This window comes from Anas platyrhynchos, chromosome 22, assembly GCF_047663525.1.
Source record: "Anas platyrhynchos isolate ZD024472 breed Pekin duck chromosome 22, IASCAAS_PekinDuck_T2T, whole genome shotgun sequence".
NCBI lineage: Eukaryota > Metazoa > Chordata > Aves > Anseriformes > Anatidae > Anas > Anas platyrhynchos.
The window spans coordinates 79,295-96,042 of record NC_092608.1 but is presented as its reverse complement, the minus strand read 5'-3'; the positions used below and the strand labels follow the sequence as shown (position 1 = coordinate 96,042).

Below are 16,748 nucleotides of genomic sequence, written 5' to 3'. Positions count from 1 at the left end.
AAGAACAAAAACATATCCACAAAGTAGCAGAAGGACATTGTTAGCTACTGCAGAGGAACATCTGTGCATCAGCTTGGATATGGAGCTGTTTCTGGAATGCCATGCAAATCTCAGCATACGAATACCTAATTAATTAAATATGACTCCTGGTAACGAGCAGGATTGCTTCACGTTTAACAAATAGCACCATTAGGCTTGTATTATTTCAGCATTTAGCTTCTGGGAAGAGGATGTGTCACTTCTCAAAAACAAAATAAAGTGAGGAGGTGAAATTTTGTTTCTTCCTGCAGTGTTGAGCTAACACAAGTGCTTGTTGCAGAATGCACACCCTGTGAGATGTTACCTGCAGTGGTTTATGGCACTAAAATTACATTATTTCCCAGCTCAAAGGATGGACAATAAAGAAACTGTATATAGTATTTCCTGAGATGTGATGTATTGTAATCTCTTTATGGTTACGTTCCCTAACCACATTAATGTGTTTCAAGTTCTATTTGTGTACAGTCTTAAAAAGAGAGCTGGTTAGGAACTGCCCTCATCACACTGGATTGCTGTAAATTCTCCTTGTATTAGTTTTGTTGCCGTTATATGACTTGTTTAAGCGATCTTTGGAATCATGCCTTACTCAGAGGTACAATAAAATGATTTTTTGGGTGTTTTTTTTTTAAATATATATCTATTTATTTTTTTAATGTAATTATAAGGACGGGCTTCAAGAATGCTACACGCAGAGAGTTACTGGGTATTTTTTAAAAAGCGGTAACTGGGCGGGGTATTTATTTAAAAGCTGAAGTGCTGTAGGAGACTGGCGCTCCGCCCCTTCCTTAGCGACCTGCGCTGCCTTAAAGCCGGGCGCCAAAATGGCGCTGCCGGCCCTCCTCCACACGGCCTCTCGCGGCTCCCGTGTTCCCCCCGTTACGTCATCAGCTGGCCGCGGCGGGCGGAAGTGACGCACTCGTGTGGCGCTGCTCGTCCCGGGGCCCGGCAGCGGCGGCGGTGAGGGGGGGGTATCGGGGGGGGGGGGGGGCCGGGGCCTGAGGGACTCGGTAACGGAGCGGGGAATTTGTGCTTTATCCGCAGGGGTTTGGGCTCGTAAACCCCAATGGGTGATGAAAAGGATTCTTGGAAAGTGAAAACTTTAGATGAGATTCTGCAGGAGAAGAAGCGGAGGAAGGAGCAGGAGGAGAAGGCAGAGATAAAGCGCATGAAGAACGTAAGCTGACGGGAGAGTCTCTGCGATCCCGGGGGGATCCTCCGTGATCCCGGGGGGCCTCCGGGCTCGTACACACGCTCTATGTGTGATCTCTGTGCCCCCCCCCCCCCCCCCCCCCCCTTCGTGCCAAAGCTTGACAGAAAACCCTGTTTTCCTCTGGTTTCATTTAATCTCTTACCTTACACGTGTCATTTATATCAATAATTATACAATAATTACATATAACACTAATATATGTTAATAATCGTTATATGTTTCTTCATTTCGTTTTTGTTTGTTAGAAAAATTAAGAAAAACCAACAATTTAATGGCAGCAGCACTTCAGCTAAAAGCCTTTTCAGAGGTTTTATACAAAAATGCAGTTAAATATTCTCAAATAACTTTTACGTTACTTTCTACAACTTTATACAGAGTAGCTTAACATTAAAAAATAGTACTAGTTAATGTAACTGCTTAATAGTTGTTTGATCTTGTCTAGTTACATAGCTCAAGTGTTATAAATGTAATCTAGCTGCATTTAGCTGTGTACAGTACAAAATCTCTCATAAGTCAGCATGCTGGACAGCTGGAGATTTTTCTTCCAAAAATGGAAGAGTCGAGTACTATTTTATTATTCACTGTGACATACAAATTATTTCCATTTTGTTTTTTCCCTTTCTTTTGTTTGTTTGGCAGTCGGATGATAGGGATTCCAAGCGGGATTCTCTTGAAGAGGGGGAGTTGAGGGATCACCGCATGGAAATAACGATCAGAAATTCACCTTACAGGAGGGAAGACTCTATGGAAGATAGGTAACGAGAGAACAGAGTTCTTATCTTAGAGCATGTTGCTGAGATGAAATGGTAGAAGTACCAAGGAGAATGTTTGAAAGTATCTTAACGGGAAAAAAAGTAGCTTTTTGAGGAGGTTGGTGTACCATCTTACCTCCTGTTACCAGAAGATGTCCAGATATCTCTTTGAAGGGCTGATTCAGGCTTAACAATATAGCATGGTCAAATTTTGGTTGCTATCTGAAATATTTTGCTCAAGATGTTAAAGGCATGCTGAGTTCACTTCAATGCTTAATTCATCCTCAGTTAGCTTGTGTGTTAAAAGTTCGTGTGTAACAATAGATTAACTTTTCATCCATGTGACTGCGATTTTCTGTTACTTATTGTTAATGCTTTGATTCATGGGTATTATAGAAATTAATATATAAAAAAGAGGAAAAATGCTTTATATAATTTTATAATATAAAATTAAGATTAAATAACACAATTTGTTAGACAGTACACATAACCTTCCTAAGCTTATTAATTTGTGTCATGTTTTAGAGGAGAAGAAGATGATTCCTTGGCTATAAAACCACCCCAGCAAATGTCACGGAAAGAAAAAACCCATCATAGAAAAGATGAGAAGAGGAAAGAGAAGCGTAGACATCGTAGTCATTCAGCAGAAGGTGAGTGTTAGTTAATACGCTTGCCTAATGCTTCTTGTAGCTTTCTGAGGTCGAGCTGAACAGGCGATTTAGAGAGAGTAAATAACAATTAACAAACAGAGAAAACATGTCAGATGGATATGACAAAGGAATTAAATTTGTTAAACAGTTAAATTTGTGTTTTTGCTTTGATTTTGTCTAATGCCCTTCAAAGAACAACAGGTGCACGTTTATGTTTGAGAGGACAGTAACCACTTTTGTCAGGGACCCAGAGTCTGATTTTGCTCTTTGAAGCCTGTTGTGCTTCTTTCTGGCTTCGCTGAGTCAGGGCAATGAACTATTTTTACCCGACTATAGAGAGACAAATATCCTTTCAGTATTAAATAGTCTGGAAATGTACACTTTGTATTCCTGTTACAACCTTTTTTTGGTTGTTTTCAGTGCGTTTGTGCAAGATCTTACAATCTTTTAATTTTTTAACACCCTTTCAGATCAGGATTTTTCTATAAACGGAAGTATGGAGAGCACAGAAATAGATTATCATAAGTTTCATCCTTTCTACTTTTACTTTTTGAAAACAGGAGCATTAAATGTTTTGAACAGTAACACCAAAAATTAACTTTGCTTGTTTAGGGAAACATGCCAGAGTGAAAGAGAAAGAACGGGAACATGAGCGTAGGAAGAGACATAGAGAAGAGCAGGATAAGGCCCGACGTGAATGGGAAAGACAGAAACGGAGAGAAATGGCAAGGGAGCATTCCAGGAGGGAGAGGTACATCCACCCGTGGACAGACTAACAAAGAGATGAGCTGATTCCTCCTCAAAGTATCTCTAACCTTGCGTTGCTCTGAAATGACACAAATTCAGAGCGAAAACTGGTAAGGTCTGGTGACAGTACCATGTTCCTGTGAATGTTGTCTAACTAAAGTGGGTTCTTGACTTTGATTGCCTTTGTAAGTGACTTTATTACAGGAGATGTTTCTAAGTGAAGTCATTTTCACTGTTTTACTGTAACAAAGAAAACAGCAAACCAGTTTGGCGTAGTAGGATTTATTGACTGAACTTCTTTACTTTCTGTTTAAATCTTGATAAGGGTGCAGAAGCTCACGAGTTTTCAAGCTCATTTCTTTGGCTGTTTTTAAAGGATCAGCTGAAAAGCTCCATTGCTGTTGTTGCTAATGAAATTGAACAGCCCTGTAGCTGGTTACAAATTCAAAAGATGCACTGTTCTTCTTAGTGAACTGTAACATAACAAAAATATAACGAAAGTTCTTTTCTAGGGATCGCCTGGAGCAACTTGAGCGAGAGCGAGAGAGAAAAATCAGAGAGCAGCAAAAAGAACAAAGGGAGCAAAAGGAACGCGAGAGGCGAGCTGAAGAAAGACGTAAGGAACGGGAAGCCAGAAGAGAAGGTAACTGTCTCTGTATAAATGTTGTTTGAGCTTACTGTCTGCCACAGTGGTGAAACAGAGATGTAGAAAGCAGCTTTTACTTAGGTCAGTGCCAGAATTAACAAAAAAAAAAAAAAAAAAAAAAGAGGGGAAAAAAAAAGTGGGAAGTGGTGTGGAGACTCTATCTGGAAAAAAAATCTCTAAAGTTGTAAAAAGGGAAATAAACCAATGTCAGATGTCCTGGCATAGGGAGTAGTCAATGAGTCTCTGGTTTTCTATAGAAACAAGGTTTATGTAATTGCTGTAGTCATTGTGTGCGTTGTGTGTGTGTGTATCTGTCATGACTGCCGTTGCTTCTGAGCTCCTTGGCTGAGTCTAACCCGATTTAATAGAGACTGAAGTCTCAGAATCAAGTGTGTTAGAGTTTCTGGAAAATAAATGGTAAGGGGATGGGGAGAGACCATCTAAGTAGTCCAGCTACGTAAGAGACTAATAGGAGTCAAGTGGGGAAGATCTGAGAAATTATCAATTTAAACTCACTTCTGTATGAGCTTTCACTTTTGCATCAGTTCACTTGCTCTGTAAGTTCAGATCATTTTTGTTTAAATGACCTCTGTTTGTCCAAGCTTTCAGAGGTAAAAACCTGAACCCATTCCTGTGACAAAGATTGCTTGGGAGTAGCAGAAGAGGTCATGTTTATTGCTCTTCTTTCTAGTTCCGCTCATCCTGAACAGCTCCTGTGTGCTGGGTATTTATGCAGGTCTTTCTCGATGTCTCTAGCCTTTCATTTCAGCTATTTTTATTGCTCTGAATGTTCTGTCAGCTCCTTAGCTGTTTTAATTCTTTTATGTATCCCCCTAGTCTGTCCACTTCTTTCTCGTGCTTTAAAGCCTCAGGTTTGGAGTGTTTACTGAGTAGGATAGAGGGCATCTTGCATCTAAATACAGCAGCACCTTTCTATAAGCAGTCCGAACCCATACTGTATTGCGCATGAGATGAATCCTAGTCCTTTGTTCTCTTAGGTATCTTTTCTCTCCTAGACACAGTTAGGCTCCACTTCCACCTTTCCCCATGACTATTTTGTAAGGAAAAATGTGCAAAACAGGTGGCTGGGGCAGACAGAAGAATTTTAATTAGGGCAGGGAGATTTAACAACTTCCTTCGGTTTTGTTTTCACTAGTTTCTGCACACCATAGAACAGTGAGGGAAGAATATGGAGACAAAGTGAAAATGAGACCCTGGAGTCGCAGTCCATTACGACAGCAAAGAGACAAGCCTGAGCAAGGAGAGAGCAGGAAACCAGGTAGCATTTGCCACCTCGTAATGTCTTTGCCTGGAGGCTAGGAGAGGCGTTCTGGGGTAGTGTTTGATTTGTAGGATATATCCCTTGTGTGCTGTATGAAAAGTGATGTCCACTTCAGCCCTGGTGGCATAACTCTGGAGTGCTGGAGAAGGATGGCACGTGCACTGTTTTCTAAAGCAATGCTTTTCTGCAGGTAATTGTGTAAGTGACAAATTGAATGAATCTTTCCTGTTCAGTAGCAGGGGTAGTCATTAAAAAAGTTTCAAAGCGAGTTACTTCATTCAGTGATGAAAGACAGCTGATACTTTTTCTTTTGACTTCTGTAAATTTAATTTCTTTGCAGATTAAAAAGGGATTGTTTGCACTAGTTCCACTTGCATTTGGTGTTAGGAACTAAGTTACTTTAAAAAGCAACCTTAGAGGGAACAATACAGCTTAAGCATCACTAATATTGTCACGTTGTAGAAGAAAAAAAAATGCTTAAAGCAGTGTTCTGGTTAGATGGTGAATTTTGTTTTCTAAGCTAGAATGTGGTATGTAGACAGTCCTAACTGTGAGGAGAGAAACTGCACAACTGACAAAAAGAATGTCTTCGTTTAAAGAAGAAACGCTCTGTGTCTGCTCTGTTAATGTGTGTAGCTGTAAAAATCAGTGTAACTATCTGAGGTAAGCTGAACGCCCAGTGCAGTCAGCTGGAATTCCAGGCAGAGGCAGGCAGCAAGTCCTTTGAATTTGCTGTTTAATCGATCAACATCTGTTTGTGCGTGCCCTTTCATTGTGATCTAGAGGGACTGAAGGAGAACAGGAAGCACTGTGTATGTATGTTAACGAGGCTGTGTTGTGGTCATGCTTGTTATCATGTTACGCCTTTATTTTTTTTGTAAATATATATCTGATGTAGAGGGGTATAGGCCTGTGTCACGCTTAAAAAAAAAGTCAACATTCCACATTTGTGGCTGTTGATTGTGCACCACTGCAGCTCAGAAAAGCTGTCTGCCTTTTGAGGAGAATGTGAAATTTTTGGTTGCTCAGTATTGGATGAATATTCGGCACTAATTTAATGGCCAGAAAAAGTAAATTAGATATCCGGGTATTCATAGGCCTATAAGTAGAAGTGAAATTCAGTTGGCACCCTGTTTTTGATTTCTGTGGTGTCACCAGTGAAAGAAGAGAAACCAGAAGAGAGAGATCCTCTTTCAGACTTGCAAGATATCAGTGACAGTGAGAGAAAAACCAGCTCGGCAGAGTCTTCATCAGGTAATCAAATGCAATGTAGTAGATGCACTATCTAATAACTGTGTTTCCTCAAACAGACAATTGTGTGATTAATTGTATCTACTTAGTTCCCTGTTTTACTATTCCTCAGCGGAGTCTGGATCAGGCTCAGAAGAAGAGGAAGAAGAGTCTAGCAGTGAAGGATCTGAGGAAGAGGGAGAAGAAGAGGAGGAGGAGGAGGAGACAGGAAGCAATTCTGAAGAAGTGTCTGAGCAGTCAGCTGGTGAGTAATGTAAAGCAGGTCCCCGTGTGGTGTGTAATGGCTTTTCTTTGTTTCCCATCTTGTATTTTAGTTGGATATTTTCGTTTTCTCTTAGTCTAGGATAGGCTGAGGCCTCACAGGCCAAAATAGCTGAAAAGAAAAAAGAACAAGTCACATTTTAGTGTTTTATATAAAGGTAATACCAATTATTTGAGTAAGAAGTCAGATAAGAAAACTGAAAGCCATTTGTGACTTCCTAAATGGTGTAATGCTAACAGTTTAAATAAGTTTGTATTGGATGGTAACAGACAATCTGAGAACAATTCTGCACTCTATGTGGAGGTGGTGAGACTGTTGTTTTTGAATTGTTTCAGTTGCAAATAATAAGATTTTTTTTCATTACAGTACAACTGCATGAACATAATAAAAAAAAAAAATAAAAAGGCTTAGTAAAAGAAATCTTACAGCCATTCTCATCTTTAATCAATACAGAAAAAAAACACAGCAGCTCACACTGGATATTTTTCTTTAAAATCCCTTAGAATTACTGAGCAAACATTCATTAGTCTCCCAACTAATGTTGAGTTGTTGAGTTTGAGGAAGCATTTGTTTTCCAAGTGAAACAGCAAGTATGAGGTAATGAACTAGACAGCAGTAAAGAAGGCACGATAAATTAGGTAAGCATTTCAACAGTGATCTGCATTGCAATCAACTACTGAAGTGCTGAGTTGATTTGGTTGAACTTGGTTCTGTCTTGCAGAAGAGGTGAGCGAAGAAGAAATGAGCGAAGAGGAGGAACGGGAGAATGGAAACCACATCCCAGTTGGTACAATGCAAATACTGAATGTATAAAAAAATGGTTGTCTTGATTTTTGCTGCTAAATCTATTTCTAAAATTATTTTAAAATATTTTAAACTTATTTGTTGCAGTTTTACCATCATTCTAAGGCATTGTGTATTTTGTGTTCTAAGGCCATTCTCATGTCAGAATCAGAAATTTCTTGAAATCTGAACCACGGTCTAGATTTAGAGGAAATCAGATCCTAGTCTAATGAACTACAATTTCCTTCTTTTTCACTTTGGGTCTCTTGTCTTGGCCTCTCATCAAAACAGCTTTGCAATCAGAACAAGAGATAGTTGGTCACTTTTTTCTTGTGTTCTGTTAAAAATTTATTTTTTTGATGTGCCGTGTTTGACTCAGGAAATTGTATGTACGTGACTGTAAACTGGGATGCTTGAAAGCATCATATCTCTGCAAACAGGAGAAATTTGGCTTCTTTTCATTGATCTTCCATATTCCACCAACAAAATTTGCATACTTTTGCTGTCTTATAATGATCAGTGTTTCTCTTCCCATATTTGTCTAAAGCTGAACCGAATTGTTCCAAATGACTCCCTCCTTTCCACGATTGATTCTGACTTTTGAAGTTACAGAGTCAAGGTTTGATCGAGATTCAGCTGGAAGCGAAGTGGAAGAAGAGGAAGTAGGGGAGGGGACCCCCCAGTCCAACGCGATGACAGAGGGAGACTACATTCCTGACTCCCCAGCCTCTTCCCCCATTGAACTAAAACAAGAGCTTCCTAAGTACCTTCCCGCACTTCAGGTAGAGGATCTCTTAGAGGGTGCTTGAGCATGGCATACGCAAGTAGATTTCAGGAGCTGCTTCACTAACATGGTAAACATTTGCAGTAGCGTTTATGCATGAGATAGATTACAGGCAGAATACGTCTTGCTGACTCAGCGTCACAAAATACATGTTTGTGTGTGGAATATTACTGCCTTGACAAGTAAAAGACATGCATGGAGCACAAGTGACTTTTACATATAGATAAGAGTGTAATACCTTTGATTATTGCTAACCGTATTGTTGAATTCTCTTGGTAAACTTTAACTATTTCTGTGAAGTTGTGTGAGTTTAACTTAACGTCTTCTTAAAACAAATGAGTGCTATGCTCCTGAAGACACTTCAGAAGTAAATGTCGCCTCTCTCTTTTCTCAGGGATGTCGTAGTGTGGAAGAATTTCAGTGTCTCAACAGGATTGAAGAAGGAACATATGGCGTGGTGTACAGAGCAAAAGACAAAAAGACTGGTTAGTATAAGCGGTCTCCAGTTATTATCTTCATGGTATTAGCTAAGCATTGTGTCATAAATATCATCTAATGTAAGAACATTTCAATCAAGGTCTGAGTTACCACGACAGCTGTTGTCATCTGTGGGGATTGCTATGAATTTTGGGACCTGTAAATTGAAAATTTGCTTATTTGCCTGTTCTTGAACTATGGAATCAGCAGTGTCATGCGTAAGAACTAAACACAAGTTGCATCTAGTGTATTTTACATTTCTGTAGATATTTCTGTTGTACAACTGCCAGTGGAGCTTTATAAATTCAAACAACCTTCACAATAACTGACCAAGGAGTACAGAAAGGGGGATCTATGGCAGAGTCAGAAGTACAGCTCATGTATCTTACTTTGCAGATTGCATTTTAAGCACAAAACTGATACTTCTTTGTACCAATCTTCCTCCCTAAGAAAGGGGAAAGCTGTAAAAAGTTAATTTTTCTTTTAGCTAATTTCTACTTGTGTCCCATACATAAATTTAAGGGTGCAGATATATGCAAATTATGGTTCTGCATCTACGTTGAGCAACAAAACGTTTAAAATGCTTCTTTCTTTTTCGAGGCTAATTATGCTTTTAAGAGGACATGGACTTTGACATATGGGTTTTGCTAGCAGCTATTTGAGTTCAGAATTAATTTCTTTATTGGATGCTAAAACCAGTTAATATGATTTCAGTTTCTGGCCCATTAGGCAATTATTTCTGGTTTGTGATTTGCTTTAGCTAGTTAACGGATTGATTGGGTGGTTGAATTTAAATAAGCGTGCCACTAGGTGTCACGCTAAACACAGCCACTGATGAGAGAATTCATAAACGCAGTGCTTTGTGTGTCATGAGTATATACTGCAGTATTTTGTTGTAGAAAGAAATTTCCATACGCAAGTTGATTTGTATTTTTAAAATTGAAAATCTAATTTCTTACCTGGTTTGTAATGGCAAGCGTCTGGAGGAAATTATTGCATTTCCTATGGATGGTGCAAGAGTCAGGTCATTTGTGTTCCTCTTCCATGCTGATTTCTCAAGTGAAAGACATATTTGCTTGAATGCTTTAACAAAAACTGTGATATTAGTGCAGCTTTTCTTTTTCCCTGGAAAAAGATAACGTAAGATACAATCTGCTCTTTTGGCTCTGACCTCTCTTTTTTCCCTGTAGTGGTCCCATCACTAGTGATACATTACTGTCTTGCAAGCTGGTCATTTGCAAAGAGAGCTGTAGCACAGTAAATTAAATATCTGCAGTTTTCAATAGAGGTGGCAGATGGTGAAGAGAGCTTGTGAAAATAATTGTGTTCTAGGGCAGACATAGAAGTTATTGTTATTCTCAGGTTCCAGCTGACAAGCTGTGATTCTGCTGACAGTTAAATTCTGGATGTCTCAGTTTCTCTGATTATTTTAGAATAATATGACCTTTTGATCTCCTTTTGGGGAATGAGAGCATACAGCCGGCATGGTTTCTCTGACTTCACTCATGTACTGGATATCTGCCATCAGCTCCTTCTTCTTTTCCTTATCTATCTTGTGGTGTTGGCTCAGAGGCTGACGTAGCCATTATTCTCTACAATATCATGCAAAAACAGATTTATTTAAATTGTTCACTTTGGAAATGTTTTGAGTTGGGTCTTAAAAGAGACATAAACTGTATTTGAGGCATTTCTGTCAACTCTAAACCTTCAGAGTTTGGATGAAGTGAATAAACTTTTCATTTTAATCTCTTTTGGGATGAGTTATCTTGGAATATGCTAAAATTCATGAAGTAAACTTTGGATTGGTATTCCGTATTTTCTTATTTTTCCTTAAATTTGGCAGTTTTTTGTTTGTATTGTTTTGTTTTTACACTGCTAATGCCAGACTGACTGTAAGTTCAATATAAAGTTACCTGTAACAGTTTTCATTCAAATGCATTAAAGTAGTAAAAGAACACTGGGGGACCTCTTAACATGAATTTTGTTAGCTACATGATGGGCAGTCTGCAGTTAATACTTCTGTTTTTCTTGCAGATGAAATTGTGGCACTGAAGCGACTGAAAATGGAGAAGGAAAAGGAAGGCTTCCCCATTACATCTCTTAGAGAAATAAATACTATTCTGAAAGCACAGCATCTAAATATTGTCACTGTCAGAGTAAGTCCAGAAACCTTCTATTTCAAAAGGATTTTTTGTTCTTGAAACATTGCCTCTTGGTTTTTAACATGCCTGATGAAAATGTTGGCATTCCTAGCAGAGCTTGTTAATATAAGCAGTTTTATACTACCTGTAAAACTAAATAGTTAGTGTTTGTCTGGACAAAATCTACCATTTTGCAAAAATAAACTGTTGTCTTGGGAATCTAATTTAGGTTTTCTGTGAATTTTACTAATGGCAGGCTGTGTTTGTAATCTTGCCAAGTAAATTTCTAAAATTCATTTTGGCATGCTATTTTTAATAGTGTGTGCTTGTTTTGATAATTTGTTTTTGTGTTTTAGGAAATCGTTGTAGGTAGTAATATGGATAAAATATATATTGTAATGAACTATGTGGAACACGATCTCAAGAGCCTGATGGAAACAATGAAACAACCATTTCTACCAGGTATGGTTTGCCAGAGTCTCCTTTAATTGTCAAAATTGAAAAATTGACCTCCAAAAACCCCATTGTCTTTGGGCTGTACTGACATCAGGGAGCTAGCTTGTATAATGATGTATATTGCCTTGGAATGTCCTCTGAGCCTTCTCTGGAATAGAGATTTCAGTGCTTTTTCTCTGTCTGATCTGATTCCACTGACAGCAGATAAGATAGGAAGGTAGGCCAGAAGTGCTGGTATTCATAGAGATGTTTGGCTGATGAATCCAGTTCGCATGCTGAGGGTGAAACAGGTTCAGATGTGAAATTAAGAGGGAATTTCCTCTGTGCTAGGCTGGAAGCGAACACTGAGTTTTATTTTTGGACACTTTGTTGAGAAGCATTAATTTCTGAGCATTACTTGGATGCATTCCAGCTATCCAAGTTCATTTTGCTGTACTGGCAACTCTTTGGGTTTAACTGTTCTTGTTCTACGACACATTTTTATGGTACAATCGATGGTGTGCTTTTAACTTGATATCCCTTCCCCTTCTCCCCCTTTTCTCCAAGCAAACAAAAAAATGAAGACAGATTTCATCTTTTAAATCTATTTGGCTTCTTTTCTCTTCAGGTGAGGTGAAAACCTTGATGATACAGTTATTACGAGGAGTCAAGCATCTTCATGACAACTGGATACTTCACCGAGACCTGAAAACTTCCAACCTGTTGCTCAGTCATTCAGGCATTTTAAAAGTAAGAATTTCACGAAATGTAACCACATTTACAAAAAAAATCTCATATTGCAGAATTACACTGCATTGTAGCTATGTTAAGAGCTAGACAGAATGTTTTGATATAACAAGAACTCTTTCTTTGGGTGGAAAATGACTTCTCTGTGGGGTTCTCTTTTCATTCAGGTTGGAGATTTTGGACTAGCCCGAGAATATGGATCTCCACTGAAACCTTACACACCAGTGGTTGTGACGCTTTGGTACAGGGCTCCAGAACTGCTGCTTGGAGCCAAGGTTTGTGTCTCTTTTTTCTTCTGGGAGCTAGTGAAATGACTTTTCAGACTAACTTGATTTTATAATTCATGAACAAAGTATAAAGAAGCCCTATGCTATCTGTCAAGGATGGTTTTGTGAAAGGAGATAAAGCTACATTTAAGAGAAAAGATGTATCGTGGAGATCAAGCTTTGTGCCCATAACCTGAGACTGCTGTTGTGGGAACATAAGGGGTAAGGATCTCTGTGAAACACAGGGCAAGTTTAGAACACTTTGCTAGCTGTCATGCTGTTTGAGTGAAGCATTGTGGCAACTTTCACTCTTCATTGTGGTGTATTTTTGTATATATGTGTGTTTATGGGTATTACTCTGAATTCACTGCGACTTTGAGTTTTGAATAAATACAGTTGAGGCCCATGTCTTGGGTATTGGGATGACTGTACATATTTTGGGTAGAGCAGATTCTTTTTTTTTTTTTTTAAATCTTACTGATTTTATAAGGTACCTTCTTTCTTTTTTTTTTTTTTTAGGAATATTCAACAGCGATAGACATGTGGTCTGTAGGGTGTATATTTGGAGAGCTGTTAACTCAGAAACCATTGTTTCCAGGGAAGTCAGAAATCGACCAGATTAACAAAGTCTTTAAGGTAACGCTTTTAACACCTCTGGATTCTAATTGACTGCTTATAGAGGCAGCTATAGGAGAGTAGTAGGAAAATGAAGGTGCTTGTAGCTCTTTCACAGAGATTAGGCCTTAATAAAAGGCTCACTGCTTTGGGTTTTTGTGTTACAGTACCAGTGCTAGGCTAGGGTTATGTGTTGTATTTTATCTGTTTTCTCTGGAATTTATCAACTCCTGTAACTGCATGATGAATAAGCAGAAGGGTTGCACTCTGCAATGCATTTATTAAGAAGACATTTTAATCTATAGGATCTGGGTACTCCAAGTGAAAAAATTTGGCCTGGTTACAACGAGCTGCCAGCAGTAAAGAAGATGACATTCACAGAATATCCCTATAACAATCTGCGCAAGAGATTTGGAGCACTCCTCTCTGATCAGGGCTTTGATCTGATGAACAAGTAAGTGCTAGCTTCTAGAGTATCCTTGGGAAAATGTTTTCACTTGTATGGTAGTTGTGGAAAATGACTTGTAGTGAAGCATGGTATTTCCATGCATTTAACATCTTGTCAAAACATGCTGGAGGGTCTGTGACATTCTTTCAGTGCTATTCCTCACTCACAACAGCTTTGTTCAGTGTGCCATGCTCTTTAACATCTGCTATTAAACATCAGTCCAAGATTATTCTTGGACGCCTATGTCATAGAAGATCAGAAAATGTTTTAGCTCATTCATGTTACATTTAATTTTGTGGTGAGTCAAACTATTGTGCAGTCTGCTGGAGGATCTTGTTAAATTATAATTGAAAAAAGGAAGAAAGAAAAGTGTACAGAAAGCAGTGGAACCCATTCCATGTACAAAGCTTGGATAGTCAGGGCCAAAGGCTGGTAGAATGAACAGTACAGTAACACACATTTCTGCACTGTGAAATGTTTAAAATAGTTAACCACGAGCTGTACAGTTACATGGTGTATCTATATAATCTTTGTTGTCTTCTTTAAAAGTAAATAAATATTTCAATTGAACCATCTTGGATCCCTTTTGAGCTGTGTCTGACCCCCCCACAGTGCGGTGCCTCAATGATTTACGCTTACCTAAACAGATCCCCAACAAAGGCTCCTTTTGGTATGGAGTTCCATTAATTACAGGTTTGTGGGGGAAGCATGCTTTTAAAATTAGTTCTCTCTGTTAGTCCTTTTATAAGCAGTCATGCTTGTTAATACAATTCTTTCTTAGAAATGGAAATTTCTAAAATGCATTTCTGAAGAATTTAGACTTTTGGGGGTTACATTTTTCCTTTTTCTGCCTGACTCCCTTCTTCCCTACTTCATTGTCTTTTTAAATCCTTTTCAGTTTTTTGACGTACTACCCAGCCAGAAGAATCACTGCCGAAGATGGTTTGAAGCACGAGTATTTCCGAGAGACTCCCCTTCCTATTGACCCCTCCATGTTTCCAACCTGGCCAGCAAAAAGCGAACAGCAAAGGGTGAAACGTGGCACTAGCCCCCGGCCACCTGAGGGAGGCCTTGGATACAGCCAGTTGGTAAGCATGGCGCGTCAGCAGCTGGCATTTTTTGCTGTCCTTCCTGCCATGGGCTGACAATGTCCTCATCCTGATGTGGGAAATGTGCACATGGACTGTGTTCCATTGGCTTTTCGGGGCCTGGAACTCTTAGACTCACCTGGACTTGCCTGACAAGGACAGCATGAAAGCCCAGCTTTTGCTCTGGTCCTTTTCAAATCCAATTTCTGTTCGATTCACAGAATCATTATGTCAACACATAGTCAAATGTTTATTGATCTTCTCTTAAAGATACTTCAATTTTTATTTAGATTAAATTTTTTTTAAGAAGTTTGATTTTTGTGTTGGAGAGATGAATGCGTATGCAGACACTTACTGATATTGTGTGTGTTTTTCACAGGGTGATGATGATCTGAAAGACACAGGTTTTCATCTGACCACCACAAATCAAGGAGCATCTGCTGCAGGACCTGGTTTCAGCCTCAAGTTTTAAACTCAGAAAAAAGGGGAAAAAAGGAGAACTATTCATGTGAGTGGATTTCGAAGTGCCGCAGTTCTGTTCTTCCTGTTAGGGAGAGCAGATGTTTTTCGCAGGGGAAATGCCATCACAGTTTCAAAGGCTCTTGCTGGGTGTGGAGTATAAGTGCTTCATTCCACTAGAGGACTGGAATTAACGTGACAAGCCAAGGATCATTACAGAATTTGACAAAGGAAAACTTGAAGTACAATCCTGGAACTGTTTCTGGTTTTTTTTTTCTTCCTCCTTTTTTTTTTTCCCTTGTAAATTTGTAGAATTAAAATACATTTTTAATTGTTCATCAGTGTGAAGGATTTCATTTCTTCACATGCAGCAAACTTGGTTGTTAGTGCCATTAAGTCGTCTAGAGTGGAAACAGGATTTTTTTTTTTTTTAATTTTTTTATCCTCTCCCTCCCCCAGTCTGTGCTGACTATTGCAGTATATGATCAGCCCAGGAAAACAACTGTTTTTTTTTGTTTTTTTTTTTTAAAGTAAGCTTTATGTGTCCGAATGCAGTTATTTGGGCAAGAAATCATAGTGCTTATGCATTTTCTCTCCTGTTCTGTCACTTGGAGAGGGCTGGGCCAGGCTGGGCTTAATACGCGTTGACATTTGGAGTGCACTGCGGGGCTGACCACTGTTCGATGTGTTGTATACATGTATTTATGATGGCACTGGTGCAAAAGAAGTACTATATTGTTTTATAAATCAAAAAGATTTAATATGGAGACTTGAAACTTTATTTTCTATAAAAAGTTCTTTTAAATATGTCCTTTTTCCATAGAAAGAATAATGTTTCATTTTGCTGATTGAATAATGCCATATTCCAGTTCTTTCTCATAAGGGAAATGTCCAGAGGAATTAAGTTGGAAGATCACAGCCTTCTAAGTCTGTAATTTATAATGCTGTCATCCTTTTCTGGGATAGGAAGATTTGGAAAATACTGGGGTATTTGTGCAGTCAGAACTGGGCAACAGTTAATAGTCACACTGTTCCTGATACAAGCCAGGATGCCGTTGGCCTTCTTGGCCACCTGAGCACACTGCTGGCTCATATTCAGCTGACTGTCCACAATCACTCCCAGGTCCTTCTCTGCCTGGCAGCTCTCCAATAGGCTCAAGTGATGAGCATTCCAGTGTATTTTCAGAGGTTTTGGTTTTCTTTTGGTTTGTCTGTTTGTTTGTTTGTTTTTTACGGGATGAAGGGTTTGGACCTTAAAAATCTGGATTACTAAAATTGTGGTAAATTTACAAAACCATTTTTTGTGTGGCTAAGTGAAGAACTGTTGTCTCTTCACTGATTGCCTAGTACTAAGGAGAAAAAGGTTTTCCACTGGTTTGTTAACGATGCATGATTTCAGCAAGACTTGTCTACGCTGGGGAGGAGTGATGATCAGGAATCCACTGAAAGCAGTTTCTTTGTTACATCAGTACAGCGTACAGACAGGGAGAGCTATTTTGCCATGGCCTGTGCTATGCTGTGAAGGCTTAACCATGACTGAGTACTTTGTATTTCAGGGTGTACAGTGCATTTTGCACTTGGTGACATTATTTCCTCTTAGCTTCCTTGATGTTGTTGCAGGCAGCACTGGAAGAGGCAATTTCCTGACACAAAGGGTTATTCATCT

The 16,748-nt window shown here is 39.0% G+C and overlaps 1 protein-coding gene across 4 annotated transcripts; it reads left to right on the top strand.

The window, feature by feature from the left end:
• The first annotated feature begins 839 nt into the window (after positions 1-839).
• LOC101804863 (cyclin-dependent kinase 11B) lies at positions 840-15,418 on the top strand. Of its 4 annotated transcripts, none has more exons than XM_027443295.2 (20): positions 841-996; positions 1,081-1,213; positions 1,889-2,004; positions 2,527-2,651; positions 3,264-3,402; positions 3,911-4,041; positions 5,201-5,323; positions 6,485-6,580; positions 6,690-6,821; positions 7,561-7,626; positions 8,235-8,404; positions 8,801-8,891; positions 10,918-11,039; positions 11,381-11,486; positions 12,088-12,209; positions 12,374-12,481; positions 12,992-13,108; positions 13,393-13,541; positions 14,434-14,623; positions 15,003-15,418. In XM_027443295.2, exons 2-20 carry the CDS (start codon positions 1,103-1,105, stop codon positions 15,093-15,095), a joined length of 2,307 nt encoding a protein of 768 aa, XP_027299096.1. In that variant the 5' UTR covers positions 841-996; positions 1,081-1,102; the 3' UTR covers positions 15,096-15,418. The 4 variants fall into 4 exon arrangements, with proteins under 4 accessions (XP_071883029.1, XP_027299097.1, XP_027299096.1 ...); XM_027443294.2 differs by having other exon boundaries at positions 8,229-8,404; XM_072026928.1 differs by lacking the exon at positions 5,201-5,323 and having other exon boundaries at positions 840-996.
• Positions 15,419-16,748: the final 1,330 nt, after the last annotated feature.